The sequence below is a fragment of the Telopea speciosissima genome, chromosome 10 (genome assembly GCF_018873765.1).
Source record: "Telopea speciosissima isolate NSW1024214 ecotype Mountain lineage chromosome 10, Tspe_v1, whole genome shotgun sequence".
Classification (NCBI taxonomy): Eukaryota; Viridiplantae; Streptophyta; class Magnoliopsida; order Proteales; family Proteaceae; genus Telopea; species Telopea speciosissima.
The window spans coordinates 48852139-48876939 of record NC_057925.1 but is presented as its reverse complement, the minus strand read 5'-3'; the positions used below and the strand labels follow the sequence as shown (position 1 = coordinate 48876939).

The 24801-nt window shown below is 38.0% G+C and overlaps 1 protein-coding gene and 1 long non-coding RNA gene across 3 annotated transcripts; one reads left to right on the top strand and one right to left on the bottom strand.

The window, feature by feature from the left end:
- Positions 1-4313: 4313 nt before the first annotated feature.
- Positions 4314-21076, top strand: LOC122644031 (probable ribosomal RNA small subunit methyltransferase B). 2 transcript variants are annotated; one of them, XM_043837626.1, is made up of 18 exons: positions 4314-4580; positions 4952-4999; positions 5281-5435; positions 5910-6023; positions 6342-6407; positions 6988-7071; positions 7167-7253; positions 14691-14782; positions 14877-14937; positions 16352-16411; positions 17019-17079; positions 18273-18380; positions 19326-19444; positions 19531-19602; positions 19740-19825; positions 20130-20226; positions 20679-20818; positions 20935-21076. In XM_043837626.1, exons 1-17 carry the CDS (start codon positions 4352-4354, stop codon positions 20808-20810), a joined length of 1671 nt encoding a protein of 556 aa, XP_043693561.1. In that variant the 5' UTR covers positions 4314-4351; the 3' UTR covers positions 20811-20818; positions 20935-21076. The 2 variants fall into 2 exon arrangements, with proteins under 2 accessions (XP_043693561.1, XP_043693560.1); XM_043837625.1 differs by having other exon boundaries at positions 4940-4999; positions 20964-21076.
- Positions 12893-20228, bottom strand: LOC122644032. Its single transcript, XR_006330218.1, has 3 exons — positions 20101-20228; positions 18115-18117; positions 12893-12905 (listed from the first exon to the last, which is right to left on the bottom strand). It is a non-coding gene; the product is annotated as an uncharacterized LOC122644032 (long non-coding RNA).
- Positions 21077-24801: the final 3725 nt, after the last annotated feature.

Here is a 24801-nt window from a genome sequence, read left to right as displayed (position 1 = left end):
AAACTACCTTCCCGAGAAGGATTCTGTGAAGGTCGGATTTACACTCGGATTCGTTTTTCCAAACCACATCTCGCATCCGACCTTGACAAAAATTGTCCCGAGCCCCGTGAAGCTCGGATTTACACTTGGATTCAGTTTTTCGAAACCACATCTCGCATCCGACCTTGACTAAAACTCGTCCCGAACCCCTTTCCTAGGATTTACATGTGGTTGCGTAATTTGGGCATGAAACCACTCCTGCAACCACTTCGTCTCGAAACCTTATACTTAAGTGTTTATGGGAGATCTTTGGGGATCCGTTCCTTTCGCTCGTTTAACCTTATTCCACTCTTTGTATAGGTTAAAATATTCACTTTTGTGGCTTATTGCTTGATCGAGGCGACAAGCGATAAACTGGTGCTTGGCGTATACGTTGTGAGTGGGTTTGGTTGTATGAGCTTGTTATTATTATTGCATTATATATTATGTACTCATTACAATTAATAAGCATGATTGCACATATTGCATAATTTTATATCTATTTGTTATAATGTTGATTGGTAATGTTGTATCTTGATGGGTCTCGGTGCGGTGGAGTACGGTGCGGAACCCGAACTCTATAAACATTTATGAAGAAATTATGTTGAATGTCATGTTGAATCAGATGCGCTGCCGTCCGTCTTGGTAACCAGCACTAAACCGGATGAAAAGTTGATGCGCCGGATTACCTCTCGGGATGATAGGACTTGCATGTAGTATATTTGTGGCTAGGATTTCACACCCTTATGCTACGACCCTTACCAACAGGGGTTTAGGTGTTGGGTAATCGACACCGGATTCGTGGAGGTGGGAGAGGCGATCATGGTAGTATTGGTTATCGGGGTCGCCACCGAGTGGTCTTGGAGGCTTCGATCGGCGTAGGTCCCACGTGACAATTGAGGTTTCATTGTGGCGATAAGTTAAGTGACCCACGTGTCTCCGAGTTGTCACGGAAGCATATGCCATTGACTTAGTTGTTTGTTAGGTGGAAAAATGGACTTAACATGTGCATGCATCATTGGACTATGTGAATTGTGTGTTGTGCATTCCCATCCCCTCACTGGCTCGGTGGAGCTAACCCCTCGTGCGCACATTTTTTAGATTATGGTGCGGTGACGGATATCTCGCGGGACTTGGAGTTCAGCCCTCGGGATACGATGAGATCGGTGAGGAGGAACCGGAGGCCGTGTTTGAGAACATGGCGGCGGGTGTCCTTGCGATGATTGTGCCTACGGGCCGTGAGGATATTCGGGACTCGATCCCCTTTGATTACTTTTGAGGCTAAGGCCTATGGTGAAATACTTCTTGTAATACCATTTTTGATAGTTATTAGATGATCATTGGAAATGTAACTAATTCTATTTTATCATCTAGCTTTGAACATCTTGTAACTATTCGATTTATACGCTTCCGCAATACTACGATCCTTGGAATGTAATATTCCTCTTTTCTGCATTCTAATGTTACATTGTGTTAATATTGGATATGACTGTGCGTTGGGACACTGTGTCAGTGATCCGGGCGGTTTAGTAGGATGACACGCGTCGTCCTAGTCACCCTTTATATGATATTATATTCCTTGTCTGGAATAGGGGCGTGACATAAACAGTCGGTAACAATGTGGTCCGTGTGGAGCACAAATTGTTTAGGACCGATTAAGCCTGACAAATACTGACCAAGCCGGAGTAGTCGACACCCCTACCTCGTATAATTACTATAAATTGAAACCCACCACAGGAAGAACTGAAAATTTGGGTAATAGGAATAGCTTTAGTTTCCCAAGGCTTTTTTTTTTTTTTTTTTTTTTTTGTCTATTATAATCTAGGGGATAGGGCCCAATAGGCCAACCGCTAACTACGAACTGCAAAGGGAAAGTTAAGACAAGACAATAGAACCTACAAGTACCAAGGGGAGGGGGGGGGGAAGGGAAATGGTGCCTTTTTTTTTAATGACACAAATGTGACTAGGAGAGTTGAACCCTTGACCTCCTGGAGGGGGGCATGCACTTCAACTGGCAAGCCTCCAACCAACTGAGCTAGCGGCTGTTTACCCCATGCTTTTGCACGGGTTCTGTATACTCTACCTAGGAACCCTATAAAAATCGAGGTAGTGCAATTGAGTTCGTGATGTGCCTGCATTAATTATTTGGGGCTTATTGTATCATTTGTTTACTATTTTTTGTTGGCTATATTGCTATGTTTTGTGTCGTTGTAGAACATTACAAATTAAAACTAAATAGAAAAATATATTTTTGGGGGTAGTAATCCACGTAACAATGGGAAGGTGAAATTTCTAAAAAATCATAAGACAAATATGAATCATCTATTTTCTTAAGGGGAAAAAGCGTTGCTTGGTCGTGCTCCCCAATGCCTAGACACAAGGTTGGCAAAATTACCATCCCACCCCCATGTTGAATGCCTAGGCGTGCAATCCCATTGGCCCCCCACACTAGCGCAAGGGCCACACGACCAATCAACGTTCTCTCTCCTTTTTTCTAATCTAAAGTGTCTATTATCACCCAGAGTTGAGAAAAGTGCATAGTAATTTCTAGAGCACTAGTACACATGCATGGACATATACGGAATGTGTGCCAATACAAAAAAGGGGTATTTAATTGAATTAGAATTTAAAATTTGACATGTGACTAATCTAGACCATGTCCTCTCTATTCAACGGTCATAGTGGACAGGACATTTGTTCACGTGACAGAATAGATGCTTTGTGACGTTTGAAAAAATAACAAACCTTTGTGATAATAATAATTCACCATTCTTTTTTTATGGAAATATAATAATAGATTAAAGAGGTAAAAAACATAATTACATCCATATTGATATTGGTTTTATGTTTCTGCATCTTAGCCATTTGAGCTGAGCTATTGAAATATATTGCCTATCCTTCTTAACAATTGTAACACCATCCACAATAGTCATAAAATTAGTAATATCATCCAATAACGGAAATAACTCCAAAGGCCAATCGGTTGCATTTCATAAGCCATATCTCCAAATCTCCACTTGTTGCCATCTATGGTCCTTAGGCTTGATTTGGTATACTTTATATTTTAATTTCATGGGGTTATTTTCATTTCGGAAATTGTTTGGTTTGATTTTTGCTCTCAATTTCAATGAAATATAAATAAAATGGAATATAAAATTTGAAACAAGTGATGATTAAAGTTGTTTCAATTTTGAATTTGAAATTAATTTTAATCTTGCTTTTAAATGAGAATATGGTTAATTTGATGAATTTTTATCACCTCAAGTACAGTACACCTCAAGTGCACAAAAAAAGTACATTTGACGATACACCTTAAAGTGCTTTTGTTTAAAACACTCCCCCAAGTGCATGTGCACTGTTAGATGTACCTTTTGGTGCACTTGACAGTGTACTGTACTTGAGGAGATAAAGGTCCTAATTTGATGAACAAAACAGTAATTCATGTTAAAATTAACACACCACCCTTCTTCTTCTTCTTCTTCTTGTGGTCACCATCGCTGTCGCCACCACTATCCCCCTTCCCGACCTCACCACCACCAACAACAACAACACCACACCCCCTCCCGGCCCCGCCACCGCCACCACCACCACTTTCTCGCCTCTCGGCCCCGCCTTGCCTCCGCCATTGCCACTACCACCACGACAGCTACCATCTCCCAAAGAAATATTGAAAATTTATTCCTAGAAATCGAGGCCTGATTTGGTATTAATTATATTTCAATTGCAGAGGGATTTCGAAAATTGTATGGCTTGATTTTTGCACCTTATTTTAGTGAAATAGAAATCAATTGGAATAGAAATTCTGAAATAGTTGACGAGCTGTTTCAAAAAATTTCAATTTTATTTAATTTCACTCTTGCTTTTTAATGACCACATGGTTAATTTGATAGGCAAAATAGTAATTTTATGTTAAAAATAAAACACCGCTCTCTTTCTTCTTCTAATGGTCTCACCACCACCACTGTCACCACCCCACTATCATCACCATCACTGCCTTCGTTGTCACCACCACCACCATTTTTTATTTTTGAAATATGTCAGAAGATACAACAAAAACAATTTCAATTTATTGAAAAAAAATATATTTGTTGACTTTATCGTAAAAGCAAATCCGAAATTGAAATAAAAATCATACCAATCGAACAAACCTCCTCTTATTTTCTTGTCTTTTGAATTTTCTAGTTTTTCTTCCAAGGGATAAGGATCTGTTTGGTTGGAGAGAAAGGAATGAAAAAAAACAAAAAAAGTAAAGATAAAACATATAACACGGTAGTTTCACGGTATCCACGAATTATCTCTTCTCTCTGTGGAGATTTTTTCTCCTTCCGCGAGAATGGAGGGAAGTACTCTCACCCGCGTTTATTCCCGCTTTTCCATTTCTTATTCAAATTTCTATCTATGTGAGAAGTCCCAGTTGCAGCCTGCGAAATCGCCATTATCGAACTGTTTACTTTCATGTCGAATGATTTATCATGGAGAGAGGTGTACCGTTTCTTTAAGAACTCTTAATTTCGCTAAAAGGACTAGGGACTACGACTTAGAGAGTTCTCGTCGTCGAGCAGGTAAGCCTATTCCATCACCCTCTCTTCAGTTGCATTTTTGTCCGGATTTAGTCCAACTAGTTTCAGTTCTGTCGAAGATCGCGGGAATTCCCTTTTCCAGTGGAGCCTTTTCTGACTTTCTTTTGATTATGTTTGTTTTCTTGTCGGCAGTAGTTCATGACTACATGTTATTGTTATAAATTGCAGAAAATTTGCCTTTTAAACAGAATTATAAAAGACAAAAAAAAAGAAGACGAAATTGGGGGGGGGGGGGGGGAGAGGATAAATAAGTAGTACGAACATGAATTCTCTACTGATAAATGCTGGTGATCCTCTTTCCCCCTCTCCAGAAGGGTTTTTCAGATTTTAATTCATAGTAGTTCTGAATGCAGCTGGCAAGACTCAGAATCTGAATTTGGAGGTTTCACCCCACAGAGCTGGTAAAGTTAAATTATTTCTTCTTTTAGTTGGTTTTCATCTGTATTCCAGGGCTTTGATGTGATGAATTGGTTCATTAATTTACATTATCATTCAATCATGTGGGTAACTGGGGTGGTTTGAATGAGGCTGCTGTTTCCAATTAATGGTTCAGCTCGTCTATGGCTGCTTCAATATTTTGTTATGAACAGATATCAGATTTTAACATTGATTTGATATCTCCTAATCTGTTATTCTTTCCCTCCCCCAATTTTTTTTTATTCTTTCCCTACCTGCACAATAGTGTCTGCAGTGAGATTGATGAGAATAGAGTTTGGGGGTGCTTTTGCTGACCTTCTGAATGAGAAAGGAAAGGGTTCTGCGAAAAATGAGATGGCATACATTGAAAGGACCCTTGGATTTCGCACTCGGGACTTGGATGATAGAGATCTCAGATTGGTATTACTCTCTCTCCCTCTCTCTCTCTCTCTCTCTAAAGAACCACCATTTTGGACCTCCAAAAGTTGGTAATAGTTTCAACTTTCAAATTCCTTTTCAAAGGCAGTACATGCATGTTTGGGTAAGCTTCTCACGCAGCTTCTAAGAAGCCAGCTACTAGAGCTTGTGCAGATTTAAAAATGTGTGGCCAACCAAAATTAGCATTTGAGATTTACCGCATAAACCTGAGAAGCCTGAGAAGGTGGCTTCTGGAAGTTCAAAAGCAGAAGCCCAATAAGATTACCCAAATATGCACTAAGTTGGACAAGGAAACTTACCCAAGGTTAGTGGTCTGAATATTTCTCTTGTCAAAATTTATTTATGGTTTCTTTCTTAGGGTTTCTTCCATGCTTAGGGAGGTTGAAGGTTGGTATTCATGAAAGGAATTCCTATTCTTCTTTTATAGCTCTGAATTCTTACTACTCTCTATTTTAGGTGACAGAGATTGTAGGAGGTACTATTCGTTGGAAACGGTATCTGGATCATCTGATAACGTCATTATGCCACGACGAGAGAGCATTTAGAGGCATGGAGCCTCTTCTCCTGCAGGTCAACTTGCTCTATTCAGTATTCACTAAAGTTATTATAAGGTGATAGTATTCACATTTAATGACACTTAAACCACTTGATATATGTAAATCTTTATAAATTGATCATTTAATTTGCTTATTTTTGAGTGTTAATCTTTTACCTTATCATTATGTAGTTGGATAATTTAGTTCCTATTGAATGTAAATGGAAGAACTTGAACTATTTAAAAACATTCTTGTTGGTTTAAATATAGCTTATTAATTATTCAGATGTTGGAACTTTAATTGTGATATAATTCAATTTCTTAAACTAAAATATTTGTCTTTTTGTATTTAGATCCTACGAATTGGTTGCTATGAGATTGACAAGTTAGGTATACCGCCATATGCTGCTGTGGATGAGGTAAAGTTAGTTGTTCTCCTGAGATTACGTGGTTACAATTCTAATAGACCATACCGTGGAATTCTTGTTTTAAAGGCCAAATATGACTTTCTATGGCATATTGGCATGTACGAACTATGGAGTTTATCTGCTTTGGACATTTGTCTTCCTTGTTGAGGCTTTACGGATGATCATTGCATGTTCCCTTGCTGGAGTTTGCTGCTTCACCACTAATCAACCCAATCTGCTTATCATAATAATTCCTCGTCATTTTCTATTGAGAAAACAAAAATGCGAGATCCCTCAGGAAAATGAGAATAGATTGGTTAATAGAATATCCAGACTTGCCCATTTTGACCCCAGAGATCCCTTGAGCAGGGGCTAGTTGAACTATGGCTTGGACTCTGGATGCATGACATGTGTATATCACAAGCCGACCTTTGGTGAGGTCAGACATCTTGAATCCAATATTTGTTGTACTTTCTTGTGCACAGTCAGTTCTTCTGGTCATAATTTATAGCTAGAATCTTCTTTCAGCTGTTTTGCTTTGGTTGTGCCTTCGACTTCCATCTATTTATGATTTTTGTTTGGCACATTTCAGTGTGTTAGGATTGCAAAGGTTGCTCTCAGGCCTGGTGCAGGTAATATGGTGAACGGGATTTTGCGGAAGTTGGCCTTGCTCAAGGTTTTTCATTTTCTGCAAGACATGCTTTGCTTAATCAAGTGGTTACTTGTAACTGGGTTTCAATGGCTTAGCCTTTCAATATCTTTTGTATGCAGGACAAGAATTTTCTTCCTCTGCCCAAAGTGGAAGGTGATGATCGTTCACGAGCACGTGCGCTTGCCACTCTTTATTCCCATCCAGTTGTAAGTCTGCAATTACAATTTCCTACCCAAAATCTGGTGCTTAACTATTTTTGTTTACAGTAGGAGGAAGTCATAAGATACTTAGGCATCAAAATCTTCTCGTTGGGGGCAAAGTAATCGAGTATGCTGTGCCTGCCTGGGTGGTTCTTGTAAAAGTTGTCATCTTATTATCAAAGGGCTTTTGGGAATAAGAGTCCATGTGAGAGACCATTATTATTAATTCGTAGTAACCCTATTTCCCCAATAATTGCACACTGCATGTGCTGTTATGGACCATCCAGCCAATAGGAACATGGTACATGTGGTAATGGTACAAGAATGTCCTGAGAAATGGAATACCAAAACCTAGGGGTGTCGAATTCCAGACCCTGGACCAACCGAAAATGAATGTTCAGCCTGAACCAAACAGAATGCTTACTGGTTCGGCTTCGGTTTGGTTTTAGGAACTGGTAGAAATGCCCCAAAACAAACAAACCTGCTAAAAAAAACCGGAAAAGATTTTTTTTCTTCCATATATATATATATATAAGGAAAATGAAACCAAACCGGGCTGAAACCAGTATCGGACCCATACGAACACATTAAGGAAAACTGAAACAAAATGGAACCAGGCCGAAACCAAAATCTACCTACTGATCGGCTTCAGCTTGGCCCAGTACCAGACCGATCTGGCTGAGTGACACCCTTAGCAGAACCTAATCCAGATTTAAACCACGTCAAGATTAGTCAATCTGAAGCTGGTCAAAAGTCAAATGGCTCCACGTTCATTACTTGCGTTCTTGTAGTCTGGTTAGGTCTGAGGTGGCTAACTCAAACATGGCTTGGATATAAAGTAGGTTGGAGATCTAGTTGAAATGATGTAGACTGCTGAAATATCAACATCATTGTCATGATGGAAGTGCATCTTTTTTCTTCCTGCCTCTCTCCCTTCTTTTTGACAAGTAAAGACGTTTTAGTAGAGCAGGTGAAAATCCTTCAAAATGAAGAGGGCCATTGATGTAAACCAATAGCCTGTAGGACAGATTAATGGACTACAATACCTCACAGGTCAGAATCACAGTGAGCCATTACACAGTCTCTTTGGACAGATTAGAAAAGATTGATAACTTCAAATCAAACCATTAGATGGGCCTGGTTTTACAGTCAAAGGAAGGTTCTGTTGGGCTGAATATGTGCTCAAAATTTCACTCTCATCCAATGGTGGAATAGGAAGAAACAAACAGATTAAGAAAATAGAAGGTAAAACAGATCAAGAATAGAAAGTAACAAGAGACTAATGCAACTCTCAATCCAATAGTCTGATGAAGTCCAGACTTGGATTGAAGGGAGCCAACAAGGATAGGGACAGCATATCAAAAACTCAGTACAAATTGATGGTTAGATATCCAAAATTAATGACTGAAGTTCAGGTTATGCCAACCTATCGCAGACACTCAACCAGAGCAGGAGAATATCAGAACAGACTAATATTATGAACAACGGTAATATTCAGTTGAATAAACAATAAAACAGCACTGTATGACATGGATATAAAACCCACGACAGTAAGGATGCTTGCTGGACTTCACTGAACCAGAATAACAGTCACAGAGCAAAAAAAGAAAAGAAAAGATAGGAAGACGAAGAAGGGATAGGGAAGGGCCTCTCACCCATGGTCTCACATCATAACTATCTTTCACAGTAACTGAATCCCTCAACATTCAATGGTGAAGCCAAGTTTTCAACATCCAAAATTGGTGGGGGAGAATTCCCCTTTCTTGTATTTATAATAATGTAAACTCAAATTACAAAATTTGTAACCCCGAGGCTATGCTTGGATGCCAAGAAAAGAAAAAAATTAAAAAATGTTGAATTTGAGAGAGATTGACACATAAATCAATATTTGCATCATCATAATTTTTGTCTCATTATGTTTTTTCTTTTCTTTTCTTGGCATCCAAACATAGCCATAGTGTGCATGGACTACTTGAAGGCTAAGAAACTAACTCCAACATTACAAGGAAATAGGTACTCCTAATATTCTATTACAATGAAATAAAATCTACTTTCTAAAACTGAAAATAGAAACTAGATAATGACATCAATAAGATGTTCCAATGAATACCTCCAATTGGGGCCAACAAATATCTTTTAAACTTGATCTTCTCGCAAGGCAGAAACTCCTGAATTATTTCCCATGCAGTGACCAATGATGGGCCCCCCCAAATCTAATAAATATTCTACAAAATCTTCTCCATGCAAGCAGTTCCTGCCTTCCTGAGGCCTATCATAACTGTCAAAATCATCATCTAATACGGTTGCTCGATGGTCACTTTGGGGGCAGAATAAGGCTGGAACAGTGAGCTTAAACATGACTAATTGATGCAGATAAGTCACCTAGAGGGCTTATTTTAGTGGAAATAAACCTTGGGTTGGGTTATGTATGCATTGGGCCTTTGATTCAATGTGTTTTCTTTGTAATGGGCCACTTTAGTGGGCCTAAAATGTGGGTATAAGGTAGGCATACGGGATTAGGCTTAGTAGTAGCTTAATTTCATTCCTAGTTCAAGTAGGAATAGTTAGTTATTAGTTGTTTTTTATTTCAGCAACATTGTAATACTCCTATTCATACTGGGAGTTGGTTTTCAATTTCATAGCTTGATTAGGAGTTTATTTTCAGTCTATTAATACAATGTAGCGCTCACAAGGCCAGAGATGATTGAATGAATTGAAGTTATTGAGTACTGTTTAGCCTTAAGAATCAGTGAGAGACGGATTGGGTGTGATGCAGGCTAGCTTTGCATCTTCTATTGTTGGAAGTTCCTATCAGCCATCTCAGCAATACCCTACATTAATTGAAAGGTTCCTATTATGGAAAGTACGGGATCTGCTATGGAGATATACTTTCCTAATTGGAATGGGATTTTAATGGAAACCTTGGTTCACATATTTTCCTAATTAAAGCGGTTCTTATTATTGAAACATTGAATCTTCTATAGAATTACTTTCTATTGGATGATGATCTATAAATGGAAGGTTTGAATTTGAAATTTCCAACAGTGTGTCAAACTTGCTGATCGGGGAATTTCTATTTAAAAGAAGGTTGGCATTCCATATCCATCATTAGAGATCTATATTCATGCTCCAATCCTGTCGTTAGAAGATTTAAATTTTGAAAGGTTTGTAATTGGAAGGCATGAAGGATGATCAAAGCCAATATTGAAGAATATCTTCAATACTGTATTTTCAGCAAGTGTTTGACTAACATATGGACAGCACATTCTCAATCTTGTCTTATTTTTGGAATACTACCATTTCACCCCACTTGGGATGAATTTATGAAGGCAGCCATCGTTGAGATGATTTGGAGGTGAGAGAAGAGCATGAGAGCACGATTGAGGTTGAAGGCCTTTAAGCTCACGGACTCTTCAACAGTCTCCTTTCCTCTTTAGTTTTTTATTTATTTTTGGTATTATTTTGTGCCAAGGAACCCAATATATTAAGGGGTTACCTTGGGCTAGCTAGTTTACCTTAGATTAATTAATTTTCTTTTATTGTGTTCAATCTCAACCATAGGATTAGATGAGGCTTGAGATTTAGGGTTTTCTGTTTCTATTTAAATGTAGTTTGTTTGGACAGTGAGAGTAGTGAAAGTTGAATATTGAATTGAGACTTTTAGTCTTTGGAACTCAAGAAGAGTTACCCCCTGCAACTGTGAGTACTTGTCCGATTGATCAACTCCATGACTAATTAAAGCGATGTCGATTCTCCTGATCAGCAACTTCCATTAGGCTGCACCATTTTGGTATTAGAGCTCTTGGAGGAGAACGAGAGACGGAAATGGCACCAAGGCGACAAGGAGGTCATACCGTTCATGTTGAGGATATCAATGCAAGAGACGAACTTTTGCGCGTTTAGCAAGAACTTCAAGAAGAACTTGCTGAACTTCGCCTCGAGAATGAACGTTTGAGGAAAGCTTTGCAACGTCCGATTTCGAATGAGGAGACGTCCGCTGCTTACTCTTCGTCTTTAAAGAGTCGAAAATCTATTCGAATGAGGAGTACTCATCGACACAGCTATCCCGATTGGACTCCACCAATATGAGATATGAGCTTCAAAGACAATGAACCAAAAATTACTAGTTTGGCTTCACAAGTTGACAACAATGGCGATCAATTCGTCACCCAGGTTGATTTGAGTAAACCCCCAATATTCGACGAGTACCAAAATGAGTACGACGAAGAACATGGAGTTTTCGAAAGTCTTGAATCAGATTTCGTTTCGAAAGCACAACAGTATTTGTACCCACATCAAAATGATCTCACAACCCATGGGACCCTCTCGTTCAAGTGGTTCGACATTATCAGTAAGTATGATGATCCGTATTTGGCATTTATCAATTTCACGTCTCTATCTCAATTTGTTCAAAATATGAGTGTCACCAACAATCCATATTTGAACACATCATTCATTCGAGCCGTGAGTACCTCATTTGATATCTTTGTCGAATCTGAAATTGATATGAAACTATTGTTTTATTCAATTGGAGACAACAACAATAAATTTGCTTGGTTCCCATTCAACCCCGGTGGCCGACGACCACCATTGATAGGCCAAGAGTTCGAGGACGAACTCTTTTTCAACCTGAAGGGAATGACAGCTTTGCATATTCTATTGTTGGAAGTTCCTATCAGCCATCTTAGCAATACCCTACATTAATTGGAAGGTTCCTATTATGGAAAGTACGGGATCTGCTATGGAGATACACTTTCCTAATTGGAACGGGATTTTAATGGAAACCTTGGTTCACATAGTTTCCTAATTAAAGCGGTTCTTAATATTGAAGCATTGAATCTTCTATAGAATTATTTCCTATTGGATGACGATCTATACATGGAAGATTTGAATCTGAAATTATTTCCAATTTCTAGTTAAAAGAAGATTGGCATTCCATATCCATCATTAGAGATCTATATTCATACTCCAATCTTGTTGTTAGAAGATTTAAATTTTGAAAGGTTTGTAATTGGAAGGCATGAAGGATGATCAAAGCCAATATTGAAGAATATCTTCAATACTCTATTTTCAGCAAGTGTTTGACTAACATATGGGCAGCACATTCTCAATCTTGTCTTATTTTTGGAATACTACCATTTCACCCCACTTGGGATGAATTTATGAAGGCAGCCATCATTGAGATGATTTGGAGGTGAGAGAAGAGCATGAGAGCACGATTGAGGTTGAAGGCCATTAAGCTCACAGACTCTTCAACAGTCTCCTTTCCTCTTTAGTTTGTTATTTATTTTTGGTATTATTTTGTGCCAAGGAACCCAATATGTTTAGGGGTTACCTTGGGTTAGCTAGTTTACCTTAGATTAGTTAATTTTCTTTTATTGTGTTCAATCTCAACCATAGGATTAGATGAGGCTTGAGATTTAGGGTTTTCTGTTTCTATTTAAATGTAGTTTGTTTGGACAGTGAGAGTAGTGAAAGTTGAATATTGAATTGAGACTTTTAGTCTTTGGAACTCAAGAAGAGTTACCCCCTGCAACTGTGAGTACTTGTCCGATTGATCAATTCCATGACTAATTAAAGCGTTCTCGATCTCCCGATCAGCAACTTCCATTAGGCTGCACCAGGGTGGGATACCCTAGACCTGAGATAGGTTTTCTTCTTCTTCTTTCTCTGTTCTTCCACCAACTACCTGCTGTTTTGGGTTGCTGTTCGACATCAAGTTCTTATCGGGAAGATCTCTTACCTGATTTCAGCATGGAACATTGTCCTTCAATACCCAAACAATCCCTAGTAACAGGCCTACCCTAGAGCCTAACTCAACCCAACTTTGGTGCTGTTTTGATTTGAGGTTTGTGAGTTACCTAAAGTTCACTCTTTTCCTAGTTTTCTCTGTTTTAGAATTTGGGTTTTCAAAATTACATTTAATCTAGTCTTTGTTTTGCATTGGAACCTTGGGGCTTTTGTTTAAATCATTGAACTTGTGGTCTGTCCCGAATTTCAGACAAATCCGTTGGCTTGATTGAATTTAATTTGAGTTTTTCTGTTCCTGAGATCTCCGCCCGTGAGATCACTGTTTCCTAAATTACTCCCAAACCGCTCATCGGATCATTCCCCTCTTTTGAGGGGTCCTTATTCTTCCTATTCACTATTGTTTCTTAGAGTTTGGTGTTATTCTGAGACGTTTGAGTTTTCAGTCAATTTTTGGGTTCTGAGTGGGGTTTTGACTTAGGATCCTTTCAGGGAGGGTTTTAGACTTGTTTCAACCTACCCCTCACCACCAATACATGGGCCTGAACAGTACCATGATCACTGTTCTTGTAAACAGTACCACATGAACTGTAACACGTGAACAGCAACACATGAACAATTTTTCTCCCTTGAACTGCATCAGCCGTACACAAGGAAAACACATATAACTATACACAAGACACCAAACAAAAGGGAAAAAATTTAAAGTTACCCTAAAAAGGCCTATGGAAATTGAATCAAGTACCCAGTTGTCGGACTTGAGTAGTTGAGTAAGCTGTATGCTTCGAGGTCTCAAGCAAAAGGCATGCAAATATACCTGTTGCAGCAGGTGCTTTTAGCCAGGTCTGTGCAGCCTGGCTAGAGATGGAGCAAGTTCACCATTATTTTGCTTTCAAAAGAAAAAAAATTCCCTTTCCCTTTAAATGGCAAGACTGTATAACTAACTACAGTGAGCGAGCCTTAGCGCAACGGTTAAGTTGCACTATTGCAACCATCTGGTTGCAGGTTTGAAACATGGAAACAGCCTCTCTGCGAAGTCGGGGTAAGGTTGGGTACATTTGCCCCTCCCAGGCCCTGCAGTAGTGGGACTCTCGTGCACTGGGACTCTCTCTTTCACTGTATAACTAACAACATGCAAATCCTTTCTGAAGAAATTATAATGGTGAGAGTGAAAATTGCTTGCACAAATATCAAAAGAGGGAAGGGGGTGGTTAAATGGAATTGAAATTCCTTTCCATGAAGTTTTCTTCTGATGTACTGAGTGTCCAATCCATGTATGTGTGAGCCGACAAGGTGTAATGCTTTTGGGTGCTCCCATGTGATCCAAGGTGCTGTAATCAACTCCTGCAGAACAAAACCAGGAAGAAAGTAGGGAACATTTATTCTGGACGGTTGCTTAGGTAAAAATTATTAGATTAGCATATCTTTCATGTTATATGCAAACAATGCCAGTTGATTGGATGCTCCAGATGAACTATTACATGGTCGATGTAACTGGGCTGTTTCTTGTTGTGCTGTCTTATCCATTTTGTTTGAAAGTGCAACTTTAGTAATGAATGATGCCTTATATTCTAATGAGGTTAATATTCTTTAATTGAAAAAGAATCAGTTTTGCTTGTTAGTAACTCATGTGAATAAGGTAAATTCCTTGAATCTGTGATACAATTTCTTATGCTTATGATTCTATTTATATAGTGGATGGTAAGGCGATGGACAAAGTCTATTGGGGAAGAAGAAGCAGTGCAGCTGATGACGTGGAATAACAGTGAACCCAGTTTCAGTCTCAGGTTTTGAATCACAATGTTTCCTTTAGTCAATGCTACTAAACCATGTTTTACAATATGGCTGATTTGCTGCCACCTTTTCTGATTCTAATGTCAGGGCAAACAGGAAGAAAGGTTATACAAGAGCTGACCTTGTGAAGCAGCTTAACATGTTGAAGGTGCCGAGTGTTTGCTTGCTATATGAATCTGCTGAGGGTACAAAATCACATGCACACACTCACAAAATGGCTAAATTTAGCAGAAATGACATGTTGCCTGTTGTACTGAAGAAGCTTAAATTTGAGAATCAGTTTCCTAGATTACTCATTTAGTGACTGGGTTTGGATCTGTTGTATCAGCTGAGTTGACTTGGGATCAGCCGTATTGGCCTGGACAGATCACAGTTGACTCGTTAATCCCTCCTCAAAATTCAGTTGAAACAGATCTGATGTTCTTTGGAGTGCTCCTGCTGATTTTTATGTTGATTGACTCGGGATCATATTGGGATCTGCCGTTGCTGATCCAATACCCGAACCTCAGCCAAATCCTTGACCTAGACCCCCCCCTACATGTATATATCCTTGAAATCTGAGTTAGAGTGGCACTTTGATTAGAAGAATTCTGCAATGAAAGCCTATAGGAATGCTGCCATGTTTCCGTAGGAATAAATTTAAAATTGTAAAACATTTAAGTTTTGGTCCTAATATTTGGTATGCCCAGTGAATATTAATTCTTCACAGCCTGGTGCATGTCTATGTGATAGCAGAAGCCACACCCTTCTCACTGGTAAAATTCCAGCCTTAACTTAGTGAGGCAGTGGCTCAAAATGTTGTTCATTTTTGTACAAAATTACAAGAATGCCACAAAGAGGGGAATTACAGAATTTTGCAGTTACGTCATTTTTTGAAACTTTAGGTTCAACTTTGAATCCCTTCATCTCCTCTTTCTGGGCCAAAACTTACCAGTGGGATTGGTGTGAGGTGCTCTATCACAACGATCCACCCATGTACCGCCATGTGGCAGATCATGAACCATTAACTTTCACTTTGACACACTGATGTTAGATTTTCCTTTCCGAAGAAAGTAATTTGTCTGTCCGTGTATATATAGGATGCCTCTTCAAGGCCTAACTGATAAGAATAGCGTGTGTTTGAAATTTTTACACATTCCCTTATTGGACGTACAGATTTTGGAGGTTTTATTTCAAACAATGATGTTCGCTGCTGGTAGAATGTTATTTTTCTGTTTTGCCCATTTATGTTGTCTTCAGTTCTTAGCGGATGCATGAGTAAAAAAGACAAAATCACCACTTTCAGGTGCCCTTTTGGCCTTTTCAAATATTGATGTGGTGAATGCAATTAGGTTTTGTCTAGTCCTTCACAATAGTTTGTGCACATGAGGGAGATAACACCCCTATGATATCATAATTACAAAGAATTCTGTGGTGAATGCAACTGGGTTTTGTTGTCTTTTTTACTAGAGGCTGCCCCTTCCATTGAAATTCAGTATTAAGGTTTGGACCAATTAACGGCCTAATAAGTTATATATGTTCTTTTTTCCCCTTAAGTTTAATTATATATTTTTTAATTTCAGGTTCCGTATGAGACTTCTTTGCATCTGGATGATTTTGTCCGTCTTAAAACTGGCATGCAGGTAAGTGATGCACTCAAGGCACCAAATCAGTTTCATTCCTTGACATATGTCAGTGGTGTGGGAGTAAACATCATATTTTTCTTTTTGGTCATCTCTGTTATCTTTGTACCCAGTTGTAGTCAGAACTGTTATTGTTGTCGAAGGTTGAGTGTGTGGAAAAATTGAGTGGTGCATTATTGCAGCCTTGGGGTTGTATATTTAACATTTCAACTCACCAATAAGAAAAAATACTAATTATAACACGGTTGTAGTCTTAGCATAAAATGAACTAATTTCCTTTGTCACTAAAAAAATGGATAAATAAAATAATAATTTGTGTCCTATGAACCTTAATGACTTGTATCAGAAATCAGGATGACATTAGGTGGCTCCTGTTTCTAGGGCATACTTGTGCATTCAAATGCTGTGGGAATTCAAAAAGAGATGATTTCATTCAGTTGGAAACCAACCACAATCTTCTTGCTACTCTAATCTTTCTACTTGGTTGTGAATAGACATTGTGAAATGTAATTCAAAGTGGATTGTATAGGCTATGTCTTTTGGCTGATTGATTTTGAACCATCTTCAAAGTATTCAATGGGCCCATAAATGTTCCATATTTCCTCAGGGTGTCATACAAGCTGGATTACTGAAAGAAGGTCTATGTTCAGTTCAGGATGAGAGTGCAGGTCAGTTCTTTTTCCCTAACTTTGGCCAGGGCATGGTCTTTAGTGTAAAGACATGTAGGTGTTGACTCCAACTAGGCTTATCAAATAGGTAGCATGTTCAATATTTGTTTCTTTTTGGGACACTGATGTCGTATTTATGGGAAATGTTCTTCTATATGATTGGGTACTTGAAGTTGCATTAATTAATATGAAATCATGGTGGACATGATCAATATAAGGCTGTGGTAATTACTGAATCACCTACCCATATTTGTAGTAATATGTATTGCATGAGATGGATTCCATTGGATATCCAACCAATATCCCTTCTTCAGAACTCTTTTCCTTGCAAAATAGAACATCTATGAAAATATCCTGCTGAATCTAAGAATTCAGTTTTCTCAGGTTATTCAAGTGAGAAATATGCCCAAGATTAGGTAGCCTGTTCAATATTTGTTTCTATTTGGGACACTGATGTCGTATTTATGGGAAATGTTCTTCTATATGATTGGGTACTTGAAGTTGCATTAGTTAATATGAATTCATGGAGGACATGATCAATATAAGGCTGTGGTATTTACTGAATCAGCTACCCATATTTGTAGTAATATGTATTGCATGTGATGGAATCCATTGGATATCCGACCAATATCCCTTCTTCAGAACTCTTTTCCTTGCAAAATGGAACATCAATGAAAATATCCTGCTGAATCTAAGAATTCAGTTTTCTCAGGTTATTCAAGTGAGACATGCCCAAGATAATCGAAGCAAGAATCTCAAATTCAAAGTTTCAATCCCAAGCTTTTCTTTTTCTCATATCTTTTTTAGTCAATATATAATATACACCAAGAGGTTAAGAAATAAGAATCTGATTGTAGTGTTCCGCTTTCTGTTCACACATATAATAACCTTCAATATTTACCGGTTACTTTGGTGGCATTAGTGGCAATAGGAAAATACATTTCTTCTCATGAACCAATACTGGGGTAAATTTCTTCTCTGACTCCTTTGTATGGTAGTTATAATCTATGAACAGTTACGTGATGCATGTCATACAGACTGGATTCTATTATATTCTATGTTTTGATTTAATTCAACAGGTACAAGGTAGAGACGGATTAGTGTCTTAATACTTTCTTATAATCATTTGATATAACATGTGGCACCTTCTGTAGGCATATGTTTTAAATCAATCTTTGTTTATTTGGCTATAGGTCTCGTTGTATCTGTTGTGGATCCACAACCTGGAGACACCATTATTGACTGTTGTGCAGCACCGGGAGGCAAGACTCTTTTCATGGCATTATGTTTGGGTGGCCAAGGTGATCATTGGACAGTGAATATCTATGTTTCCTTCAAAATGCTTTGTTTTGCTGTCTAAAAGTATGGGATTCATATAAGAGTATTACATCATTCCTTAAATGTGCTGTTACTTTATAAGCAAAAGGAGGGAAAAAAATGATATTGTTCCATAATAACATAAGTACCCCTACCAAAATAAACTATTGGGTGAAACAATGTTATTGTGGTTACATTGTAGTGGTGGCCTGCAGTTACGTGTGATTAAAACGTTTGTTTTGGTTGGACTACTGAAAAGTAATAACCCATCTATACTACAGTGAAGAAGGGGCCTTGACTTTCTTTTTGAAAGTAGCCAAAATATATCTTTATTATTCAGTGTGATTTACTTTTATGGACACTGGACCCCTATGTTAGAAGAGTTTGTTTGTTTTCACTCTACTGGATGATTTAAGTTCTTATCTGTTTCCTTTCTTCTCAATCTGTAAAATGATGGTGGTTTGCAGCAGCATGGCAGGTTCCACCTAAGAAAAATGTAACTATGCTTGTATTCAACCTGATAATGAACCCAACCATCTGATTTATTGCATCCTTGCCAGTGTTTTAGAGGAATATATGCTCAGCACAGAAATCCCTATGGATTCGATTGCATATTCTGGTTGAATTTTGGAATTATGTTTTTTCTTGATGCAATGTGTCAGATTGAGATGTTCGTGCATGTGTTACATATGTCCTACTTTTGTTGCAAAGAAGATGTCTACTACTCATCTATTTCCTTCAAATTTTCCCTTCAGTTCCTGCTGAAAGATGACCTGACAAAGTGACTAATCCACATCTTAAGTGTCTTTCGTTTTACCAGTGGTTTTGGATTTTGATCTCTTGCAATCTTCATGATAGCATTGGTTATGTTCTTGAGTGATGCAATTTGCGGTTTGGAATAATTCCAGAGATGCTTTACCGAATTGCAGGTATGGTATATGCAATTGATATAAACAAAGGTCGGTTAAGAATTCTAAAAGAGACTGCCAAGTTGCATGAAGTTGATGGTGTCGTCACCACTTTCCATTCTGATCTTCGTATCTTTGCTGTAAGTTACCACTGCATGCCAAAAGAAAAGGATAGAATAAAATGGGACATTTGGTGTTTCTTACTTGCAGTTCTTTTTCTTCATAGGAAGAGAAACCATTGAAGGTTGACAAAGTGTTGTTGGATGCTCCCTGTTCGGGCCTGGGTGTTCTTTCCAAGGTATTTCTTCCATAGGGCCACTTTATAGACTGGTTGTGCCTCCACAGATATAACAATATAAACACAGATGCTTGCAGCTTTAAAGCCAGGTTAGAAGTTCTGTCTAAATATTTCTTTCATCATTGCCAATGTTCAAGAGAGCGGACTTGCGGTGGAATAGGAAATTCGAGGATATGGAGCAACTGAAGAATTTACAGGATGATCTACTCAATGCTGCTTCAATGTGAGAATCCAAAATACTCTTTTCCCTCCCTCCGGGGATGTGTCCAATCCTGATACTTTGCCTCAATAACTGAATTCTCATGCCGCCTTGTGTTATGAGAACCTCAACCTGTATATTATATTTGATAGTTATTTTTGGTATTGCATACAAAGATTCTACATAGCTTTTTTGTCCTAAATCTTAATTGACTATGTATATTGGCAGGGAAGGCATGTGAAGGATTGTCTTTGATTATTTTTATTGAAGTCTGTTCCTGTACTATACAAGTGCTTGACTTTGTTATTTACTGCAATGGCATCCATAGGTTGGTAAAGCCTGGTGGAGTATTGGTTTACAGTACTTGTTCCATAGATCCTGAAGAAAATGAGGAGCGAGTGACTGCATTTCTTCTTAGGCATCCGGTAAAAGCTCCTTACTGGAGATCTGTAAACTGTTTATGTGCTTTATTCCTCGCTGTTTTGTGTCCCTAGAAGAGCGAAGATGATTCCAAGGGGAAATTTGAACTGATTGTTGTCTCTGTTGTATGTAAGACAGCAAGGACAAATATTATATGTAGAAACTCAGAAATTGACGAACCACGTTATTTATCTGGACAATTCATTTTCTATACTTTTTAGACTGATAAAGCCCAGAATATTGCAATATGTGATGACCAAAGCAGCAGAAATCTGTTCATCATGTTTCTGAATTACCAACAGAATGCAGTTGCTTGAGTGGTCAGGATTATATGATCATGGCTAATGGCTTACGATAAATATTTTGGGCTAAAAAGTCCTAACCGATGGCAAATGGAGCAGTGTTTTAGTTTTGGTGAGGCACCACTTAATGATTTCTCTTCTTTATTCTTTTGCAGGAATTTCACATAGATCCTGTTGATGGATATGTTCCACTCGAGTTTGTAACAGATAAAGGCTTCTATTTCTCGAACCCTGTGAAACATTCTCTTGATGGATCCTTTGCAGCTCGTCTGTTACGGTCCTTGTAGAATAGCATGTAAGATTTAAATTCTACTATTATAAAGACTGAATTTTGGTTGGGTTTTGCTTTTCATATTTTCGACGACATGAGGTTGATGTTCTTTTAAAGCCACATAAACACTTGTCTTTCAGAATGAGTGCCTAACAGAAGGCTCTTGCAGGTGATGCACAACATGCCCGAAGCAAAGTGAGTGGGTCATCATGAAGATATACTTGGGACTACTGTTTGAGAAATGCTTCATGTGATTAGAAACGGAAAGATTGGTATTCCACATGAACAGAATTGATCTGAAGACAAGACAGAGAAGGTGAAAGCAGGCAGATGGAGGCCTGCTGCCGTATGACAAGCTCCATCTGCAAAAGTAATATCTGACAGCTTGACGAGCATTGTATTGCCATCAATTCCTAAATTTGCTGGCTTGCTGCGAGTGAATTGAAATCCTTCTTTGGCCAGTTGCTAGAATGCCAGGTATTGGAAATAGTGAGGCATGATTTTTCTAGCCGTTCAAACTTTATTTTATTGCTTATCATATTTTTTCCCCTTCTTGAGGACAGTTAATGAGTCACTTTATCGACTTATCTTCCATGTTCTGCCCATTGATTAAGCGGTCTAAGTGGTGAAATTGTAAGTCGGTAAGTCAATGTCTCATGAACAATTTTGGAAGCCATTGTGGTACATAGCTATAAATGCCAAATCGTAGTTCAACTAGTGCTTAATTTAAGTGATCATGTTGTCCATGTCATCATCTAGTTATAATTAATTGTTTTTGTCATGTGTCAATGCTATTCTTTGAAAGTTATTTGAAAATGTTAAATGTCTGAAGAACAGGATCAATTGAAGCCAAGACTTTTATGTGAGGGAAAAATTCTTCATGGTGGTCTATGCAAAGTATTTGAGAATAAAGAAATAATAAATATTGTAGTGAGTAAAGGCCATGTTTTCATGCATGGCCATATAGGAAGGGCTTATTCTATGGCTTAATCTCTGTCACATAAATGCACGTTAGATGGGTTCAGATTTTGTGGAGAGATCTGGCCCTTCCACACTTCCGAACTGATGCCCACAGTGGCCCACTCCAGATAAGGTAGCTCTTTCTAAGAACTCCACTTTGCTCTAGGGTCTTTGCCTGGAACTAAGTTGTCCCTTCCGTGCAAGGGTTGGGATCGAGGATCGGTTGCTCTGATACCATTTATACAATCTTAAGAGAATTAACTCTATTATCTAGCTTATAAGGTGAGGGAATTCAAGATCATATCAGCCCATGTCAATTCTCTTTCGTTAACAATTGTGGGATCAGCCCCAGCCCCCATATGACTGATATGAGATTGTAACAATTTCCCGCTTACGGTTGTTCAGCCCAAATGAAGTTTAGATATTCTGTCAAGAAAATGATATATGAAAAGTGGTTTTCAAATACAAAAGGGGGGAGGGGTTGATATATGATGCATTTGGCTTTTCTGTATCCAATGGTCTGTATTGCGACATTACTTTTCCATTTGGCACAATTCTGTGGACCATACAAGAATAACTTCCTGTGTGGTTAATTTGAAAACCTTTGGCCTACTTTAATTGTGAATTCAACTTAACAGTTTTGGTAAGTATTTCTTGAATGACCCATTTAGGGAAACTAAGTGGGCCTAAGGTTCCTTCCTTGGTAATGTTGCAAACTAAAACATTGGAAATGCTTAAAGTGAATGAAACTATTAATGGTTGAAAACAAATGAAAGACAAAACAATTCAAGGGAAAATGCATATACATTAGAGAGTATATGATTTTACTATAAAGCATGACACATGATCAATCTAGACCATGCTCTAGCTAATCCAATAGTAAGAATCACAATTTTAAAACCTAAACCTGAATTAAAACTGAAAAGAGGCTCAATTTTGGTTCGATCCAGTTTTAATCGATCAAATTGTGGTTTTACGAAATAATTAAAGATGATTGAAATTTAAAGAAACAGTATGGAGACTACTCCAGCTCTTTATATCACCCTCCTAAACAGTATACATTACAGTGGATTAGTGGAATGTTATGTATATTTTTATTTGGAGAAAGATTTTCTGCTCTGCCAAGACATGATCGGGAGCAAGCAATGGTCAAATACTCCTCCCTATTGGATGAATTGTCCGAAATAACCTTCCCCAACCCAGTCATTTTTGTTTTTGATAGATAAAGATAGTTTCATTGAACAAGAAGATTTTAAGTTCGGCAATAGATATATGGGTCAAAATCATCTTTTACAATTTTACAAAGCTCATCTGGAAAATGAGAAAGGTAAATGGTAGTTTCCACATCTCCTGAAGGTATAGAGGCAATGTAATTCACTGGTTGATTAAGCTCTCACCAACTTTGATCATACTCCCTCCAAGAGAGTTATCTCCCTCCAAGACGGCCTAAATCAGACTTTTCAAATGTTGCACAGTCCCAGGTATGCATTCATTCTCTTCAATATATGTATGAGCAGCTTCGAATCCGAGTGAATGGAGATCTTCTGAATATTAGTATCAAGAATGAGGGATGCCTAGTATATTGTGAAATCTCAGCTTGTGCAGCGGATTTGGACTACTAAATTATGATATCTATACCTAAGTTGCAGCATTTGTTAAATCTTATATCCTTTCATTACTCGATCTTCTTGTGTTTTGGTTTTTTTTTTGAAGATTGAAATTCTTGAATTCTCATCAAGCATATGCAGTCTTTTTATATCACTTGTACATGTGCTATATGGCTTAACTGTTCATTTGCGGCCTCTTCATTGTCAATGGTAAAAGAGTCTTGAGACAACAAAAAAATGATCCCGAGGATCCAGCAATGAGCTTCTGTGAACTGAGTGTCCAAAGTACAGCTAAAGAATGATTTCGATTATCAACTGGGAATTGGTGGGGCATGGGCATCCAAGATCCAGATCCATATCCATATTAGTGTTAAAATTACAAATATTTCTGATATATTGATATTGCATTTATCTTGGACACAAATAGATTTGGACCATCTTTCTTTTTTAAAGTTTGAAAGTCATGTTGCATTCTTTAGCAAAAGAGTCAAAAAACAAAAGAAAATCTTGAAAGTTAAACATCAAACCACGAAATAATCCTAAAGTGATATTAGGAAATCTAACAGGTTTGTGCATGAGTGGTGTGAGTGTTGTGTAAGGGGTAAATGAGTCTGGTGATAGCGGGAAATATAACAGGTTTTGTCTCCTTAATATTTTAAAGACTGGGGACCACCAAAAATTATAGAATTAAAAAAAAAAATGTTAACCTCCCAAATCTATGATCCTCATGAGAATTAGATGAAAAGGGCTTTTGTAATATCACAGAATATGTGAGGCAGGTTGGTCACAACTCAATAGAAACATGTCACATGGGATCCTTAGTCATTGGTAACCCTATAAAATAAGAAGAATGAAATATAAAAATTTGAGGGTACTAACCTCACATATTATGGTAATCTCATGGAGTCTCACTACTCCAATCACTGAAGGAAAAATAACTTTTATTTTCCATTACCCTAATGTTATGGCTTTTGTGCTGCCAAAGAATCACATGTGACTTGTTTGCATTAAAATGGTGAAAAACCTACCTCACATATTTTGTTAATTATTTTAATTTGAGTTGTTAGGCTCATGAGGCTTAATTAACATAATCTGTAAGGTCAGCATTTAAGAAAAAAAGAGTTCTACATCACAACATAAAATAGTTAAAGAGTTCTTAGGACACAATGATCAACATCTTTTTTTATAAGAATTGACTAGTCATTCAAGAAATCCATACATGTTCTGAGTGTGGAACATGTTGGCCATGTCTGTCATATATAATTCTGTTGGAGCACAGCCACATGCAGCCCTTCCACCTTGCTTCCTTCCTTCCCCACCAGGGATTCAAAACACAGAATTGGAATATGAATCGGTGTCGGTCTGGATCAGCCCTGAAATCAGTTAGTATTCTTGACATCTAGGGTTATTCTGCACAAAAATCAGCTGAGTTGACCAATC

Coding starts and splice junctions, on each gene's coding strand:
- LOC122644031 (XM_043837625.1), top strand. CDS start 4,352: ATGGAGGGAAGTACTCTCACCCGCGTTTATTCCCGCTTTTCCATTTCT. Junction 5,000..5,280: donor GGTTTCACCCCACAGAGCTG/GTAAAGTTAAAT, acceptor CCTGCACAATAG/TGTCTGCAGTGAGATTGATG. Junction 14,783..14,876: donor GAACCCAGTTTCAGTCTCAG/GTTTTGAATCAC, acceptor TTCTAATGTCAG/GGCAAACAGGAAGAAAGGTT.